Source organism: Oncorhynchus kisutch, linkage group LG12 (genome assembly GCF_002021735.2).
Source record: "Oncorhynchus kisutch isolate 150728-3 linkage group LG12, Okis_V2, whole genome shotgun sequence".
Taxonomy (NCBI): Eukaryota; Metazoa; Chordata; class Actinopteri; order Salmoniformes; family Salmonidae; genus Oncorhynchus; species Oncorhynchus kisutch.
In genome coordinates, this window is record NC_034185.2 from 23496543 (window position 1) to 23515509 (window position 18967).

General features: G+C 43.0%; 1 protein-coding gene across 1 annotated transcript; it reads right to left on the reverse strand.

Moving 5' to 3' along the window:
- Positions 1–8679: 8679 nt before the first annotated feature.
- LOC109901368 (DNA-binding protein RFX6) lies at positions 8680–14510 on the reverse strand. Its single transcript, XM_031837967.1, has 18 exons — positions 14326–14510; positions 14047–14170; positions 13867–13928; positions 13687–13764; positions 13487–13514; positions 13192–13299; positions 12749–12826; positions 12546–12659; positions 12403–12452; positions 12092–12251; positions 11779–11920; positions 11558–11667; positions 11338–11455; positions 10535–10657; positions 10121–10318; positions 9416–9931; positions 9049–9255; positions 8680–8878 (listed from the first exon to the last, which is right to left on the reverse strand). The coding sequence occupies exons 1-18, from the start codon at positions 14508–14510 to the stop codon at positions 8706–8708; spliced, it is 2574 nt and encodes an 857-aa protein (XP_031693827.1). The 3' UTR covers positions 8680–8705.
- Positions 14511–18967: the final 4457 nt, after the last annotated feature.

Consider the following 18967-nt stretch of genomic DNA (forward strand, 5'->3'; position numbering starts at 1 on the left):
AGCAGCCAATGCAAAACATAATGCACAACTTCAGACCTATTCTAAAATGTAACAAGTGTTGGTTACAAACATTTATTGCATTCCTGTAACATTGCATTTATTTGGTCTCCAAATTGGATCGGTTGTACAATATGATACAATACAATAGTTCAATAGAGTAATTCAAACCATATTACTACACTTTTAGAAAAAAAGGTTCCAAAAGCATTCTTCAGGTGTCCCCATAGGACAACCCTTTTTGGTTCCATGTAGAACCCCTCTGTGGAAAGGGTTCTACATGGAACCGAAAAGGGTTCTACCTGGAACCAAAAATAGTTATTCAAAGGGTTCTCCTATGTAGACAGCCGAGGAACCCTTTTAGGTTCTAGATAGCACCTTTATTTTCTACAGGTGTAGGTAAGGCAAAGAACTAAAGAGGAAGGTTTTAAAGAACCAAAACTGTGTTTGAGTTTCTAATAGACAATTTACCTTGAAGTTCTGCTACATATATGCATACAATGTAAAATGCTTCAATGTAAGCGTGTGCATACAGTACATTTTGCCCCTGCCGTTGACTGACAAACCCCTCCGCTATTCAGTTCAAACTGAGACTTGTTTTCCCCAGATGGCATTCAAGCACCCTCTGCTTTGAAATATACAAGAGAATGAGTGAATAAAGCCACTATTCAATCAAAGATGGCACAAAGTGGAAACCATTCACATGATTGGAAACCATTCACATGATTGGAAACCATTCACATTATAGGCTATACACCTCTAGTTCTTGACAATGTCGAAGACGTTCAATAGAGTTGGTAAGAAAATGAGTCATGTTTAATTAGTGCCTCTGCAGTTAACCTGTGTTTACAACATCAAGATCACATTTAAATGTAAATAGAAACATCAGCATTTTACAGTTAAATAATTCAACGATGATTAACATTTGAATTATGTCTGGGTGACAGAAAGGTGTAAAGACATGCTTGGAAGATAACTGTTAAGGAGAGATGAGCATACAGATGTAGGATCTTAATTTGAGCTAGTTTGCTACAGCAGGAAAATAATCCTGCAGCAACAGGAAATGAGAATTATTACGTGGATTACAATTATTCATTATGGCAAACCAAGTCTGAAATTTCCAAGTGGAAATTATAAACTTTAGAAATCTTTTCAAACTCAAATTGTCACGTCCTGACCTTAGTTCCTTTTTTATGTCTCTATTTTAGTTTGGTCAGGGCGTGAGTTGGGGTGGGCATTCTATGTTTTTGTTCTATGTGTTATAGTTCTATGTGTTTGGCCTGGTATGGTTCCCAATCAGAGGCAGCTGTCAATCGTTGTCTCTAATTGAGAACCATACTTAGGCAGCCTGTTTTCCCACTATGGTTTGTGGGTAGTTGTTTTCTGTTTTGTGTATTGCACCTTGCAGAACTGTTCGTTTGTCATTTTGTTGTTTTTTGTTCAAGTATTCGTATTGATTAAAAGGTATTATGAATACTTACCACGCTGCACCTTGGTCTTCTCCTTCTCCCATCAACAGACGTTACAGAACTACCCACCACCAAAGGACCAAGCAGCGTGGTGAAAGGGACTCCTGGAGAGGTGAGCAGCGCTATCTGGAGTATGAGATGAGATAGAGGAGATAGAGAGGTGGTCAGTCGACCCAGGGAGAGTGCCGGAGCCCGCCTGGGATTCTCTAGAACAGTGCGAGGAGGGGTACCGGAGAATGGAGTTGGCGACACAAACACGGCTGGCAAGGAAGCCCGAGAGGCAGCCCCAAAACATTTTTTTTGTGGGTGGGGGGGGGGGGGGGGGGGGACACGGGGAGTGTGGCAGAGTCAGGTTGGAGACCTGAGCCAACTCCCCGTGCTTACCGTGGTGGGCGTCGTACTGGTCAGGCACCGTGTTATGCGGTGGAGCGCACGGTGTCTCCAGTACGCGTTCTTAGCCCGGTGCACCAAATCCCAGCTCCCTGCATCTGCCGGGCTAGGGTGAGGATCCAGCCAGGGCGGATGGTGCCAGATGCACTCCAGACAGCCAGTGCATCTCCTCGGGCCAGGATATCCTGCGTCGGCTCTGCACACTGTGTCTCCCGTGTGTCTGCACAGCCCAGTGCGTCCTGTACCTGTACCACGTGCCGGGCTAAAATCACCATCCAGCCAGGACGGGTTGTGCAGGCCCTTAGTTCAAGACCTCCACTGCGCCTCCACGGCCCGGTCTATCCTGGGCCTCCTCAGAGGACCAGGCTGTCTCTCTGTCTCCTCCCTCCAGGTTCTCCCCCTGTCCAGAGCCGCCCATCAGTCGGGAGCCACCAGAGCCGCCCATCAGTCGGGAGCCGCCAGAGCCGCCCGTCAGTCGGGAGCCGCCAGAGCCGCCCGTCAGTCGGGAGCTGCCAGAGCCGCCCGTCATTCAGGAGCTGCCAGAGCCGCCCGTCAGTCGGGAGCTGCCAGAGCCGCCCGTCAGTCGGGAGCTGCCAGAGTCTCCCGCCTGTCCGGCGCTGTCAGAGTCTCCCGCCTGTCCGGCGCTGTCAGAGTCTCCCGTCTATTCGGGGCCCGCTGTAAGGGCCCCCAGTCCGGAGTTGGCGGCAAGGGTTGCCGCTCCAAAGGGGCCACCTAAGTGGGCCAAGACTAAGGTGGAGTGGGGTCCACGTCCTGCGCCGGAGCCGCCACTGCGGACAGATGCCCACCCAGACCCTCCCCTCTGGGTTTAGGTTTTGCGGCCGGAGTCCGCACATTTGGGGGGGGGGGGGGGGGGGGGGGGGGGGTACTGTCACGTCCTGACCGTAGTTCCTTTTTTATGTCTCTAGTTTAGTTTGGTCAGGGCATGAGTTGGGGTGGGCATTCTATGTTTTTGTTCTATGTGTTTGGCCTCGTATGGTTCTCAATCAGAGGCAGCTGTCAATCGTTGTCTCTGATTGAGAACCATACTTAGGCAGCCTGTTTTCCCACTATGGTTTGTGGGTAGTTGTTTTGTGTATTGCACCTTGCAGAACTGTTTGTTTGTCGTTTTGTTGTTTTTTTGTTCAAGTATTCGTATTGATTAAAAGGTATTATGAATACTTACCACGCTGCACCTTGGTCTTCTCCTTCTCCCGACAACAGACATTACACAAATACACTACAGGTTTGCATTTCTGAGCAACAAAAGAGTGATCAAATTAAGACCGTACATCTGTAGAAAAAATACAACAAATGGCAAGGCTAGCCTACATCATGACAACAAAAGAATATGCAAGGAGTATATGGAAACCTACAGTTATTATGAAGTCCCAATGTATATTTTGCCAGATGTTATCCTCTTCACTGGTTTGCATTCCCACACATAGCAACTACAATCAGGACCTACTCCACAGCATCATAATGGACTGTCATAGCTTAGTTAATTAAAGTCTATTGCACTTAGCAAGGAAAACATAACAAGTAATTATATTACAAGACAGATGCAATGTGAGGCTAACAATAGCAATGACACTCCACTGTCTTTCATATTGTATTTTCAATGAGGGGTAGGAGTCTGTGGTGAATTGAATGGTCTTTCCTTTCATGTGACTGACTGAATATAGGCAAAAAATTGTGTGTGTGTCAGTGACAGAGAGAGAGGGTTTGTGCTTCCTTTAAGATTGTCTGGGTTAGTTAGAAAAGGAGCTCTCTGTCTCTCATATATACAGTCATTTAATATGTTGTGGTTAGGCATTTTGCCAGTCACATAGCTGCTTGTATAAACACTGTACTGTATATACAAATCATGTATGTCTGTGGTTGCCAAACTTCATCATGCACTTCATCTATCAATCCATTTCAGAAAAAAACAAGCATCCTTTTTAATCATGTCACTATTGAGCCAAATTGGCAAGCACTTAGTCGACGGTCACGGATTTCAAAGGCCTTCAATGTTTGTCCTCTTGTTGTTGGAAGTTTTGCCTCTCACTATTTCTTCGGTGATGATCTGCAATGATTCAGAGTTTCTGTGCCAGAATATGCAGTGAGATTCCCCCAGATATTTACCACCAATGAGAGAAATGCCTACCATGTCTGATGCTGCTCTTCAAATACAGCCACACTGACCTGCTGCTCGCTCCGGGTTAAGACGCACACAGTTGTGGAATTCTTGGACCTCGCGTTAGTCAAAACCCATAAACTGATCGACAACCTCTCACAGGAGGACTGTGGGCAACAGTGAACAGAGAAAATGCAGCCAGTATTCATTCACATTCACTATGATGCACTTTCCAATCAAAGGGATTCCTCTTCATAAACACATGAACTTAAAAATGCCTGGGTAGGAAAATGGACAGGCAAATACAGTCTCCACAAATGGCAGAACAGGAGCTTACTCATGACAATGTATACCACTAAACCATGCATTAACCAATGTTTCCTCAAAAGGTACTAATGCCATAAGGGGTTAGGGTGAAACAAATAGCTTCTCCTCTTTCTGTCACTCTATCAATCCATTTCAAGCTGCAGGTTGATCTTTCTAAGGTTATTTCTCTGTAATCTTAGATCCCAGTCGTTTCCAGAGGTTAAATTCCAACAGGGACCTGGAAGACCAGTGTGTGGCTAATAGAATAGGAGAGGAGACAGAGTTGCTTTCCATAACGACTTAAACTAACAGCAGGCCGGGACTTTGGGAGGAAGGCTCTAAGAAAGGTGTGACGGGAGGTTTAGACATCAAATCCCAGGCTTATCTCTACACTGGTCAGGTTTTTAACTGACGACTTTGAAGTCCAGTTTCTCTCCCTGAGGATCAATATCACTGATGGTGTCTTTCTTTAGTATTCAGCGTAAAGATATAATCTGAGACATCAAGATAGAACAACATAACTGTTTTGGATTGTTAGAATGTGTGTTTTATTTAATTGCTTTATGATTTATAGTGATAGTATCAATATTGATAAGATAATGGAGGAAATCAATATTTTCACATGTCAAAAAGAAAATATGTTTCCTATCTGAAAAGTGATCCTATTCAACAGTTCAACGGAGGTCAATTGTTTGCCGTACGTTAAGTCTCTAAAATACATCAGATACTGTTCCACCTATTATTTAGTAACATGTTAACAAAGCTATTGGTTGGAATGTGTATTTGACCTCTGTTTCTCCAAATACAGCATACAGTTTAGTAATAACAGATTTACCATGGGGCCAACCAAAACAGAAATGGATGTGATAAATGTATTTTGTACACTATACTGCCATCATATGGACACTTTCAGACCTACACGTAACTCAAGGAGATTCATCATTCAAGACAAACACCAACCACATCATCATTTTCCAGCTGAATAAGACAGAGTGGCAGAGATCTTGTTGGATAAAAGATCATTTTGTTACAAAATACACCAAAAAAAAGAAGCAGTTTGATATTTAGCTGCAAATGTAGATTTGTGAATGATCCCATTCAATAAAAGCTTAATCATCGACAGTACAGGACACCTCTGAATATTGTCCTACCAGAGACTCCAGCAGGCAGTTGTGTGCAATGCACTCATTATAGACACACACTCATTAAGACACAACACAAAGAGAAGATGTCAGAGGCTCGTAGTGGGCTCTACTCTAACCTCTGACAGAGCTCCTACATTACAGTGTTGCTAAAGGTGTCCGCTCACTGTTCTTCCCAACACTGACATCTGGAGTGGCTTGGACATATTAATGCAACCTGTACAGTTGATATTGTGATAAAAAGGCAGCTTCTAGCATGTAGAGAGCTTTCTATATGGCCATTGTTGATCCTGTATTGCTGATAACGTGGTCTCCAACCCTCACTTTACTGAACTTGTGTGTTTGAGGTATGAGTAAAAAGTACATAATAACCACTCTCCTGCATTGAAGGCTTCAGTGGATATACAGGTGAACTGGACAAGGATGGAGATTATGTTTAAATATGTCCTAGTCAGACCCCTTTTTAAATGAATATCCTGTAGAAATACACTTGGTTTAGTTTTACCATGATAAAATATGAAATGTCCTGCTAAAGTCAGCTAAACGGAAATGTAATTTCACAGTATGACTATACAAATAGCAAAAACCCTTCACGGTATAAAATGAAGGATATATTTTTGCATATGAAATGATATCTGAGGTGTCTAAGGGTGGTTTTTAGTGGGCCTGAGAGACCCGTGAGGTTAAAGCAGTGCTGTGGTTTGATTCTCTGACATACAACAGTAAAACCATCAGTCTTACACATCACTGGATCTCTTGATCTTTGGCCCGCCTGGCCTACATATAGAGACTCACCGCCAAATGCAAAGTTCTGGTTAAACATTGTCCCAACGTTTGCGTTCAGCCTGCTGTTGTTTTTACACTAAAGGTCCCGCAATTGTTGGAGGCATTATTGACTTTGTAATTAAACTATTTTAACGTCAGGATTTGGTCATCATTAGATTTCAAGCCATCTGTTCCCGTCCTTGGGCTGAAATGGATTTTCCCCTTGAGTAGATAAAGGATAACACTGATGGGGAATATCATTCATTTTGCTTTATTTATTCATGTTGTGGAGACAAATGCTGAATCCTCTACTTTAATACATAGCCTGTGCACGTACGTATCAACTCAATACATTTAAATAGTGTATCGCTTCGAAATGATATCATTTCGGCACACAAATGCCCTGGTCAATCTAATGTTACTGATTATGGTTTTATTGGCTTCCATCTGCTCAAAGGCTAACAAAGCTCCATTTAGACAACTCCCCGGAAGTTTCTCTAAAGGGTCACAATGTATAAACAGCTTGATCCCGCTGTGGGTCAAACACCTCTATTGGTTCTAGTTTCTGGTAAACACCTTTATCTGACCATATCTCCCTCTATTGTACAACGAAGAAATCAAATAATAACAGACAAAGCTCAACTTTGATCCACTGCTTCTTCCATTGTCATTCCGGACAGTAATCTTTCTTTCCTCACCTGGTGTAGGTCCAGTTGAGCCATTAAAGGGATGTGTATTCAGAGTTTTGACACTGGGGCTTTCAATTGAGAGATTAGAGATTGTTATTTTGGATGTACTGACAACCAGACAAATGGCTGAAGAAGCACATGAACGCAAACTAACAAAGTCTCTCTCTCTCTCTCTCTCTCTAATGAATGAAGCCTTACAGTATTATTTAATAAATGTTAATCTGTATTGCAAACAACAGTAATTTCTAAGCTCCTACCTCTCATTCGGTCATATACAGGTCAAACACCTCTATTGGTGTATAAGTTAATTTTCTCCTAATTTTACATTTATCAAAACCTAAGATACAAAAATGTTTTGCTTACAGTTTAGTTTCAACACCGTCTGGCCTAACTCAGATAGAGAGTATATATTTCCAGCATTAATATTACATTGTAACAGGCTATAAAGGCAACTCAAATAAATAACATGCTGTTTTAAAACTTGTATAATCAATCAAACCTGTCTTACATGAGACTATATATTTTACATTTCAAATGTTTACATTCCTGGTATTATTCTACAGGTATTTATTTACATATTGACTCAGAAAATACACAAAGTCGCCTTTGACCACATGAAGATGAACAGATTGAATTATATTAAAATGGTTCAATTGCAATTGATTAATTAATTCAATTCATCAAAACATTTGACTGCACATTGACTGAACAGCTGAGGGCTTCATAAATGGACAAAGTTATATAGGCTACATAAGAGATACTTTAAGCATATTTCTGTCTGTGATCTGAGTCATTGCTTACAGTGACTGAGTGGTGTGGGATCGAACAGAGGACCTTGAGGAACGGTGTGGGAGGGAACGGAGGACCTTGAGGAGTGGTGTGGGAGGGAACGGAGGACCTTGAGGAGTGGTGTGGGAGGGAACGGAGGACCTTGAGGAGTGGTGTGGGAGGGAATGGAGGACCTTGAGGAACGGTGTGGGAGGGAACGGAGGACCTTGAGGAGTGGTGTGGGAGGGAACGGAGGACCTTGAGGAACGGTGTGGGAGGGAACGCAGGACCTTGAGGAACGGTGTGGGAGGGAATGGAGGACCTTGAGGAGTGGTGTGGGAGGGAACGGAGGACCTTGAGGAGTGGTGTGGGAGGGAACGGAGGACCTTGAGGAACGGTGTGGGAGGGAACGCAGGACCTTGAGGAACGGTGTGGGAGGGAACGGAGGACCTTGAGGAGTGGTGTGGGAGGGAACGGAGGACCTTGAGGAACGGTGTGGGAGGGAACGGAGGCCCTTGAGGAACGGTGTGGGAGGGAACGGAGGACCTTGAGGAGTGGTGTGGGAGGGAACGGAGGACCTTGAGGAGTGGTGTGGGAGGGAACGGAGGACCTTGAGGAACGGTGTGGGAGGGAACGGAGGACCTTGAGGAGTGGTGTGGGAGGGAACGGAGGACCTTGAGGAACGGTGTGGGAGGGAACGGAGGACCTTGAGGAACGGTGTGGGAGGGAACGGAGGACCCTGAGGAACGGTGTGGGAGGGAACGGAGGACCTTGAGGAACGGTGTGGGAGGGAACGGAGGACCTTGAGGAACGGTGTAGGAGGGAACGCAGGACCTTGAGGAACGGTGTGGGAGGGAACGCAGGACCTTGAGCAACGGTGTGGGAGGGAACGGAGGCCCTTGAGGAGCGATGTGAGAGGGAACGGAGGACCTTGAGGAACGGTGTGGGAGGGAACGGAGGCCCTTGAGGAGCGATGTGAGAGGGAACGGAGGACCTTGAGGAGCGATGTGAGAGGGAACGGAGGACCTTGAGGAGTGGTGGTGGTTGGAGGTTCTGTCACAGCTCACGGTCCTCCTCCACTAGACCCCATAAACACAGTGTTGATGGGTGGCAGCGATGACACCATGTCACATACCTCAGATGATCCCTGTTGAGGAAGCGGTGCATCCTGGGAGTGGAACTGGGCAGGACCTCCATACATGCAGGGTGCGGAGATCGAGGAGGGGAGGGGAGGAGCTAGAGACAAAAACAAGATTATCTTGAATGGGAAACTTACTAGAACAATTATACAAAGCACTCATCGTTTCACCCAGGCCATTGCTGCACATTGGTAGTGGAACAATGCCGTTCCCTATTACAATGTAAAGTGCCTTGAGTACTAAATATAAATTAAATCCATCACTGACCTCCAGGTGTGCCCAGTGAGTCAGACTCAGGGTAGTAAGGGCCTGCCGGCTTTCTGCCTGTGTCATCCAGGATGTTGAGGGGGTCGTGTACATCAGCGTATGTTGGGACGGAACGGATACTGCTCACACTGCTGATAACTGACACATGCTGGTCTATCATGGAACCCAGCCTCTGGCTATCTAGGTAGCCACTGTTTCCATAGTACCCTGAAAAACAGAGAGGTTCCTCTATGAGCAGAATACACATTTATGGTACAGCTTATTGTTAGGGCCCTGAGTTATTTCTGACTAGGTGACGTGACCACATGATCTAACCAGGAAAAACAGACTACTCAGGGCCTATTTCAATATAATTCATCCTTACCACTGTGTCCTGCTGTTGAGTAGGCAGACTCCTGACAGCCACTACTGTTTAACCCACTCATGACAAAGTTGTATCCTCCAGAGTCCAGTAGCTGAACTCCCTGAGTCTCCATCCCAGGATCAGGGACTGTGCTGTAATTGGAGGTGGGTCTGGAGCTGTAGGGGGACACTGCACAGCTGCTGTTGAAGTAGTCTTTGGCCAGGTGCTGTTCACTGAAGGACGGGTAGTGGCTGCTATCGGAGCCGGTGTGGTAGGCAGGGGCCTGAGCGTGTGTCTGGGGCCTGAACACAGCCTGGTAGTTGGAAGTGGTTGGGTAGTAGCTTGGGCTACTGGAAGGCAGGCTCTGGTACATGGTGTCTGGGAAGGCTTGGCAGGAGATGTGGGGCTGGATGGTGGTGCAGGCGATCTGGGGTATGACGGCCATGGGGCCCTGGTTGATGACACTGCCCCTGTTCACCATGGCTGGGGAGATGGGAGGGGTCATCAGAGGGCCACTGTTCTGGGAAAAGTCCATTTGTCCTTGGAGTATAGAGGAAAGTGACTAAGATTTTAGACAATACAATAGGAACATTTATTATTAAATTAGCAATTGTCACACAAACTTATTTATGTTAAACCAATGAAAGTTTCAATAAAGCTCACATACAATCGGGCAAATTCAATTCAGGAACTGACTGAGAAAATGTAACCTTAAAAATGCATTTGTACCTGACAGAGAGAATCCATCTGTTTCAGAGCCTTGGTAGACAGTCATGTTTGCCTGCTGATTAGCTGACAGGGTCATGTATGTGTGTTCTGAGAGGGACTCGTTCTTCACAGACAGATCACTGGACACCGCGCTGGGCTTGTTACGGTTGGCCAGGAAACAGGAGCTAGGGGAGGCAGTGAATGCCGCCTTGCTGCCATCTGAAAATAATCACAACAATGTACCTCAGTGATCCTACATCCTCTACAATTACTCCATACTGCTTCATAAAAACAGATAGTATTAAGATGAATTTCAATAACAACTTAATGAAAAAAAAACAATCAGAGTTCTACATGATATAATTAGATACTCTATGTATGACATGTAATTGTATATTTTCGATCAAAAGTAAAAACAGTCACGCTTTCGTGTACCTGCATTTCTCATGTATTTATCTAGGATATTCTGGAGGTCTTGTTCTTTGTCATTGTTGAATTGTGTCTCAATAGCCAGAAGGATATACTCATCCAGCAGCATGCGGATTAGGTGGAACGAACCTGGGATGAAAAAAAAACACATCTTAGTTTGCTACTAGCATAACAACCTCTTACTGTCCTAGTTTTTCCCACCAGAAATCAACCTATTATCTTATCACATTTTTCTGAAGCTCAGATGTGCACTATCATGACAGAATATCCAAATATTCTCTAACAACCTTCACCTTACAAATTGTGAAACCGCTCCAAAGGCTGTTCTGTGCACCAATCACCAGGTGCGGAGGGTTTGACCCAACCAGCCCCAGAGGTCTGCCTTCACCTGGGCTTTCATCTCCCCAGGCCTGCTGTTTGACCTGTTGGGTCATGTGATTGTTCTCCAGTCTGTTTGACTTTTGTTTGGTGATAGACCCGTCATGGCCAGGAGGTGAGGAAGGTGCATGGAAGTCTGTCTCCAAACACAGTGCACGCGACCGAGAGATAATGCTTTGTTTACCTGGGGCTAGGTCATTATAGCATTCTGTTCAGAGCCAGCCGACCTAACAAAATAATAAGTGTGTTTGTGTCTGTCGTAGTGCCCGACCGGGTATCATTTAGGCTATGGTAGAAGTAATGAATTTAACTAAAAGCTGAAATGACATATAAATAGGCTAGTGTACAGCATTTCCTGAATGTTCTAGATGTTCCATGGATATACACACTATCAGGAGGAACTGTTATAGAGGGATGTAGTCATTTCTTACCAAAACTTGTGGCGTTGTTCAACGTGAGGTTGTGCATAACACGTGCTCCAAAGAAACTCCACTTGAGGAGGAAGTCCTGAGCTCGCTTCTTTATGGACCGTCCGTTCTGCTTCCCAGGCTGGAGAGGAAGGAACAAACAGATTGGATGTCAACATCCAATCTGACAACCCCAATCTGACAACCCCAATCTTGTCCCCAATTGGAAATGGGGACAACGTACCTTAATGACCTTCTGCTCCACAACAGTGTCCAGCCACTCAATAAAGGATTCCACAGTGGCATTCTTCTTCAGTAGGTCTTTCAGCTCTTGGAACGCTGTTATAGAGTCATCTAGCAACACGAGGAGAAAGATAATTAACATTGTTTACAGGAATTAACCTGGAAGTGTTTTCCATGTACAATGTAAATGTTCGATGAGGGAAAATGATTCAAGTCTCTCACATTCAGAGTAGAGGTCAGAGTCTTGGTCACCACTTGAGATGGTGAAAAGGGCTTGTGACCCTATGCTGTTCAAATCCACTTGATCTATATCCACCACCATGGAGTTCACCACATTCTGGTCAAAAAGAGCTGGTCTTGCGATCTGTTGTAAAAACAAAAAATGACCAAAAATGACATATGCAAATTCTATATCTTAGAGTCATAATAAAATGAATGATATATAGATATACTTCAAATACTTTTAAATATGTATTTGTAAAGTTAAACATGAACAAAATATGTATATTCTTCTGTGCTGTTATCAGTGCTTTACCTGGGCAAGGTGTAAGAAGGAGGTCTGACGTTTTAGAGAGGACACAAATCTGCGTGCGATCGGGAGCTTCTTCTCTGAGAGGCATTCTGGGAGGTTTTCTAGAGAAGACACCATCCAGTCTTCCCAGTGCTTGGCCAAGTTACGGATGTCTGCCAGGAGACTGCAATCAAGATACTCTTTACACACAACAGTACGTGACCTGGAACGACTGCCATATCTTATGACTAGTAATTCCATATAGCATAAACCTTACAATACATCTGGTGTCCAGGTGAGCAAAACACAAATGTCGAAAGACAAAAATACTCTACCTTTCAGGCATCTCCTGCATCGTAGCAGGGATCAGGACATCTGTCAGAACCTGAAAAATGGATAGCACAACCTGTCCAGTTGAGGTAGGAGTCCTTCAACAACTAATGAGGATGCTGCTCTATGATTCTGGAGAAACACCCACCTTATATAGTATAGAGTCACACACACAGAAGATGTCCACGATTATGGAGTTATCCAGCAGTGGTGAAAGATGGTCGGGCATTCCTTGCCAGAAATGCAGCAGAAAATTCTGTATCTGAACGATAGTAAATATAAATAGTGAGTCAGGAGAAAATTCGTCAGAAAAGGCTACAAAATCTTTTGTCTGGATTTTGTATAGAATACCTCTTCAAAGTTGACATTGATGGCATTGTCCAGGATGCACTGACAATGTGTTTTGTACATCATGATGAGCGTGTCCACCTATGGGACATAACGTTTTGCATTTACATTTGAGTCATTTAGCAAATGCTCTTATCCAGAGCGAGTGCATACATTTCGCACTAACATAGTGTGAAGATAATTCACAACGGTTACAGTCTTCTTGCTACTGAATACCATATGTGATCAGCAATCTTAATCTTAATAATCATCCTAGGTTTTGGCCTTTCTAGAGTTTTTCCTAGCCACCGTGCTTCTACACCTGCATTGCTTGCTGTTTAGGGTTTTAGGCTGGGTTTCTGTACAGCACTTTGAGATATCAGCTGATGTACGAAGGGCTATATAAATACATTTGATTTGATTTGAATGGCACAGAAAGTTGAAGTGTTGATGAAAAAAATACAAACCTTCTCTTTAGAGACAGAACCTTGAAGCACTAGATGCTGTACACTTGGGAATTCTGGGAGCAAAGTTCCTGTTTTGGAGCTGAGGGAGTATTTCCGAGTATATCCTCCCTGTTAAATAGAAGAACATCAAACCGTATGAATGTTTGACGTCGTAGTCTTGTAACAGGTAGAATGTATTAGAAAACATGATTCACGTCACTAAAATCTTACAAGAATATAGGAAAATGAAAATAAACTGTTATTTGTCCGTTATATACTGTATTTGCTAGAGACTGTTCATTCATAACAATCTTACCTCATTCTTGAGTTTGCTCCCTGAAAATCTATAATCAAATAATAAATCAGACTGAGATTCAATTCCAGAATGTCATTGCAATTTCAATTCCATAGTTGAGTAAGTAGCCTCAGACCTGGCTGATCACTTCCTATAACAAACATTACAGATTGATGTGTATTACGACAATGCTCCAGAGCAAATTCTGTGAATGATCTTACCTCGTCAAGCCTTTTCCTGAGTACACCAAGTGATAATAGGCACTGCTCTCTTTGATGCCAATGCCGTAATAATGATATCTGTCGAATATCAACAACATCCATACATGTTATATTGAGGCATATCATATCACTACAAGAACAATTCTGTTTGAAAAGCAAATATTCCCCGCTACATCTTACTTTGAATGACCTCGGGTCCCAAGTCTTCTTGTTGTAAGAAGTGGAAATTTCTGACGAATTGTCTAATGTGCACAGAGAACAATACAAAAAAAAACATAATTGACATTTTCCACCACCATATGTTACGTTTATCTATAACATCCACCACAAACTCCACCGCATCCTCAAGACTCATATCACCTTGCCAAATGTAGCAGCACAGGCTGGATCCAGTTTCTCCTTCCTACAGAAGTCTAGGTAGTGAGCGTACAGGATGCAACGTGGCAGACAAACCCCTTCACAAACAATATAGTTTTCCTCCAGCCTAGGGAACAAACAGTCACACAAATCAAATGTATAATCAATCATCAACAACCAAAAAATAAACATTCACATTAGTAAGAAGGATTGTTACTATACAAATGCATTACAACACAATAAATATTATAGTTGTAAAATGTTGTGACTTTGGAACACTACCATTGAAGGGTGAGCTGAGTCTGTTTCTTCTTGTCTTTTATGATCTGAGTGATGCTTTTCCTCGGGGTCGTCTGTTTGAAAGCCAAATCTTTGGAATACTCAACAAAATCCTGGTCCTCCTCAGAAGACGGGGTTTCATTAGTGTCCTCTGCTTCTGACAGTGTTGTGGGGGAGAAAACAGTCATGAGGTGAAAAATATTTTTCAGTTGTACAGGGCCATGACTAGGTAGGTGGCTAAATGAACCATACAATTGGAAATAAGTATTCCCTAGACAGGATTTCCAAGAGTCATGAAAATTAACATAATAGAGAAAAATGGGTCCCATGTGGCTCAGTTTGAAGAGCATAGTGCCTGCAACGCCAGGGATGTGGGCTCGATTCCCAAGTGGGACCGGTACATGGTACGAAAAAATGTATGCCCTCACTACTATATAATTCGCTCTGGCTAAGAGCGTCTGCTATGACTTATTTCTGGTCAGATTGAGTAGAATGTTTAGGCTACAAATCGTAAGAGAGAGGGAGAAAACGGGATTTGGAATAAATGCTTTTCTTTTAACCTACCCAACAAACAATTAATTAAAAAGTATACTTTGGTGCAGGCATATTTAAACAAAAAACGATCCACAATTTAATACAGCACAAACTACTGCTTGACATCAACAAGCGCTCAATTTTTAATGGCGTTTATAATTTGATGACTCTTGGGGGAAGAGGGCCTCTCAGCAATCAATTATGTGTAGGCCTATTAAACCGAATTTATTCATCACCTGATTTAATTCCCGAATCATCTTCCTCGTCAAACTTTGAGAGTGAATGTCCATGGAAATCACGGGGTAATTTCTCGTCAGATAAAGCGGTGTGCATAAACTCCTCAGAGGCATCGCAGAATTTCTTGGTTGAAGGTGGATGAACATGAAGAAATGGGCCATCCCGGTTCGGGCTTGTATTCCGTTTCATAGGCATGTTCAACGAAAATATTATGAGGTAAAAAGTAAAACAAAACAAATACAAAATAACTGAAATAGAACATTTAAATGCATGTGTAAGAACATGTACACAGATTGTCTTCATGAGGCAAGTATCCTATCCGCACAAATACAATTCTCTAAATAAATATACTTATATATACTTTTCCCCCAATTTCATAATCTCATCTCATAATTAGATATCCATTTTCAGTAGCATAATAGAAAAAAAACAAAGCGCAGTTCTCAAGTCTCTCCCCACACCTTACAATGAAACTCTGTTAACGACCTTTTTGGAGTCAATGCTGTGGTTAAAGAACGACGTCACATTGGTAATTGCCTAGGGATTCATTTATCATATTTGCAGAGGACGGGGCGCTGATTCAGTCTATCAATGATTAACTAAAAAGCCAACATCTATGGTCTGCTGTAGTCCTGCACTGCCTCGCACCTTATGCCGTTAGCAGACAAATAAGTGTTTGCTATTTTAATCTAAAATTGAATCATCTATGCAATAAAGCTGTGTATTTGTTTACGCATAATTATTTCCTGTGGGTTTATGCGAAATACCTAAATGAAACAGTTTTTCAGCAACAAGGATATAGGCCTTGTATCAAATGCTACTCGGGATGTCCCCCTCCAGTGTAGTCAAGCCAATACGTTTTTTTTTGCTCTAAAGTTGCATCTGAACACAACAAATCCGTTTGTGCTATTCTTACCGATGCAGCAGGTACAGTTGAAGTCGGAAGTTTACATACACCTTAGCCAATTATATTTAAACACAGCTTTTCACAATTCCTGACATTTAATCCTAGGAAAAATTATCTGTCTTATGTCAGTTAGGATCACCACTTTATTTTAAGAATGTGAAATGTCAGAATAATAGTAGAGAGAATGATTTATTTCAGCTTTTATTTCTTTCATCACATTCCCATTGGGTCAGAAGTTTACATACACTCAATTAGTATTTGGTAGCATTGCCTTTCAATTGTTTAACTTGGGTCAAACATTTTGGGTAGCCTTGCACAAGCTTCCCACAATAAGTTGGGTGAATTTTGGCCCATTCCTCCTGACAGAGCTGGTGGAACTGAATCAGGTTTGTAGGCCTTCTTGCTCGCACACGCTTTTTCAGTTCTGAGCACAAATTTTCTCTAGGATTGAGGTCAGGGCTTTGTGATGGCCACTCCAATACCTTGACTTTGTTGTCCTTAAGCCATTTTGCCACAACTTGGGTAGTATGGTCATTGTCCATTTGGAAGACCCATTTGCGACCAAGCTTTAACTTCCTGACTGATGTCTTGAGATGTTGCTTCAATATATCCACATAATTTTTCACCCTCATGATGTAATCTATTTTGTGAAGTCCACCAGTCCCTCCTGCAGCAAAGCACCCGCACAACCTGATGCTGCCACCCCGTGCTTCAAGGTTGGGATGGTGTTCTTCGGCTTGCAAGCCTCCCCCTTTTTCCTCCAAACATAACGATGGTCAGCTGTTTAAAGGCACAGTCAACTTAGTGTATGTTAACTTCTGACCCACTGGAATTGTGATACAATGAATTATAAGTTAAATAATCTGTATGTAAACAATTGTTGGAAAAATGACTTGTGTCATGCACAACGTAATGTCCTAAAAGACTTGCCAAAACTATAGTTTGTTAACAAGACATTTGTGGAGTGGTTGAAAAACGAGTTTTAATGACTCCAACCTAAGTGTATGTAAACGTCCGACTTCAACTGTATAGGGAGGAAGTTAGATTTTTCTCCGTCCTTTTCTAGGTCACAGCTGTTGACTGCTGATCCGAAGTTGGATGGGTCTTCAATGAAATTAAGGTAGCCTACAGTCATTTCTAACAACAAAAATGTAACAGCCAACATGCTATTTGTCACATAATTATTGTGTTTATTGTAGCTGCCTGTCAGCTTACATTTGTGGTAGTTGTGTAATTTAGCTACCTTGCAACGCAACCAGCTACATGTAGCTAGCTCGCTAATTTCCATGTGGAGAATAGTTAGCACCAATGGTATGGAATTGTGGCTCGACTACTCCCTGAACCATAATCTGAGTTTACAGGAGCCATTCTCCTTTATGCCCAGGAAGCAGCCATTCAATTTGCCATTCACCAGCCTTTAAAGCTTAATAATGTTAAAATATTCAGGCCAATTTACCAAAGAATAGGGCATGCGCACTTGCTCTAAAACAATACTGGGTTCTTCCCAGATGAGGCATTTTTTTGGTTCCATGCAACTTTTTACTTAAACCTTTTTTGGAAGTAAATACTGGCAGGGACGGCAGTAATGCGGATAGTTTCCCTTCGAAACGCCATTCTTTGGTAAAGTACCCAGCATGTTTTTATATTAAGATTGAAAGCCGGTGAATGGCAAGTTGAATGGCTGCTTCCTGGGTTTAAAAGATAACGCTTTCTGTAAACCCAGATTCCAGTTCATAGCTACCCATGCTGTACTGTAAATATTTTCCAAACGTCTAATAGTTTTTTCGTAGCCATATCTAATTTAATGTTTGACTTAGGGAAGTCATTTGATATGTTAGTTGGTTAGCTAGTTAGTTATACTTCTCATGTGTAACGATGTGTGCTGAGAGTCGGGAAGCTAGTTCAAGGAGGGAGTATTTTAATTAATAAATTAAACATAATACAAAACAAGTAACACGAACAATGCACAGACAGGAAACAGAAACAATGACGCCTCGGGAAGGAACCAAAGGGAGTGACATATATAGGGCAGGTAATCAAGGAGGTGATGGAGTCCAGGTGAGTGTCATTATGCGCAGATGTGGGTAAGGATGGTGACAGGTGTGCACCATAATGAGCAGCCTGGTGACCGGAGAGGGACATGACATCCTGCCCTGCCCCCCCCCCCGTGTGAGGTCACTATGTAGCTATGCACCAGCTAACGTTTGTCTATGATCATTTGCTGTTATGCATAAATCTTCACATATCTTCACAGGACCTCAGACTGGGGTGAAGATTCTCCTTCCAACAGGACAACGACTATAAGCACACAGCCAAGACAACGCAGGAATGGCTTCGGGACAAGTCTCCGAATGTCCTTGAGTGGCCCAGGCAGAGCCCGGGCTTGAACCCGATCTAACATATCTGGAGTGACCTGAAAATAGCTGAGCCTGTAATACTGAAGAGCGAGATGGAGAAGAAAATGATGAAACAGAAGTTCTGTAGAAAAGGACAAGTTAGTGGAAATGGATTAAGCACGAGTGGAGTCACCAGGAACTCTCCCGAAGATATGTGGGACATTTCTGAATTTGATGGCTGTGAAAAGAAACCTGAAAGCCCAAAGTCAAGAACCCCAAAAGACAAGAATCCGACTGTGAAATTCAAAGCACTGACATTCGGAGGTGAGATAGCTGTGCAATGCGCTCACATCAACACACCCTCAGATTGTTGGTGCCAGCTGAAAAGCAAGATCCCCAACTTGGAGGAAATTATGGAAGCGATCCAGGAGCATTACCATACACACACTATTCCCGTGCAGGCAGGTGTTTCATGTTGTTGCCAAGTCTGAAGATGACGGCAGATGGTACAGAGCCTGCATTGTCGGAGCACAGTAAGACGAAGTTGAAGTGATATTTGTGGACAACGGGATAGTAGCAAAAGAGTGTGCACGATCTTCATGCAATAGTGCCAGAATTCCTTGATCTTGAG

Excerpts from the sequence above, each read along its gene's own strand:
- LOC109901368 (XM_031837967.1), bottom strand. The coding sequence starts at position 14,510 with ATGACTGTTTTCTCCCCCACAACACTGTCAGAAGCAGAGGACACTAAT. Across the intron at positions 12,660-12,748 it reads TCAATGTCAACTTTGAAGAG|ATACAGAATTTTCTGCTGCA; the intron begins GTATTCTATACA and ends ACTATCGTTCAG. Across the intron at positions 11,456-11,557 it reads TGGAGCAGAAGGTCATTAAG|CCTGGGAAGCAGAACGGACG; the intron begins GTACGTTGTCCC and ends CTTCCTCTCCAG.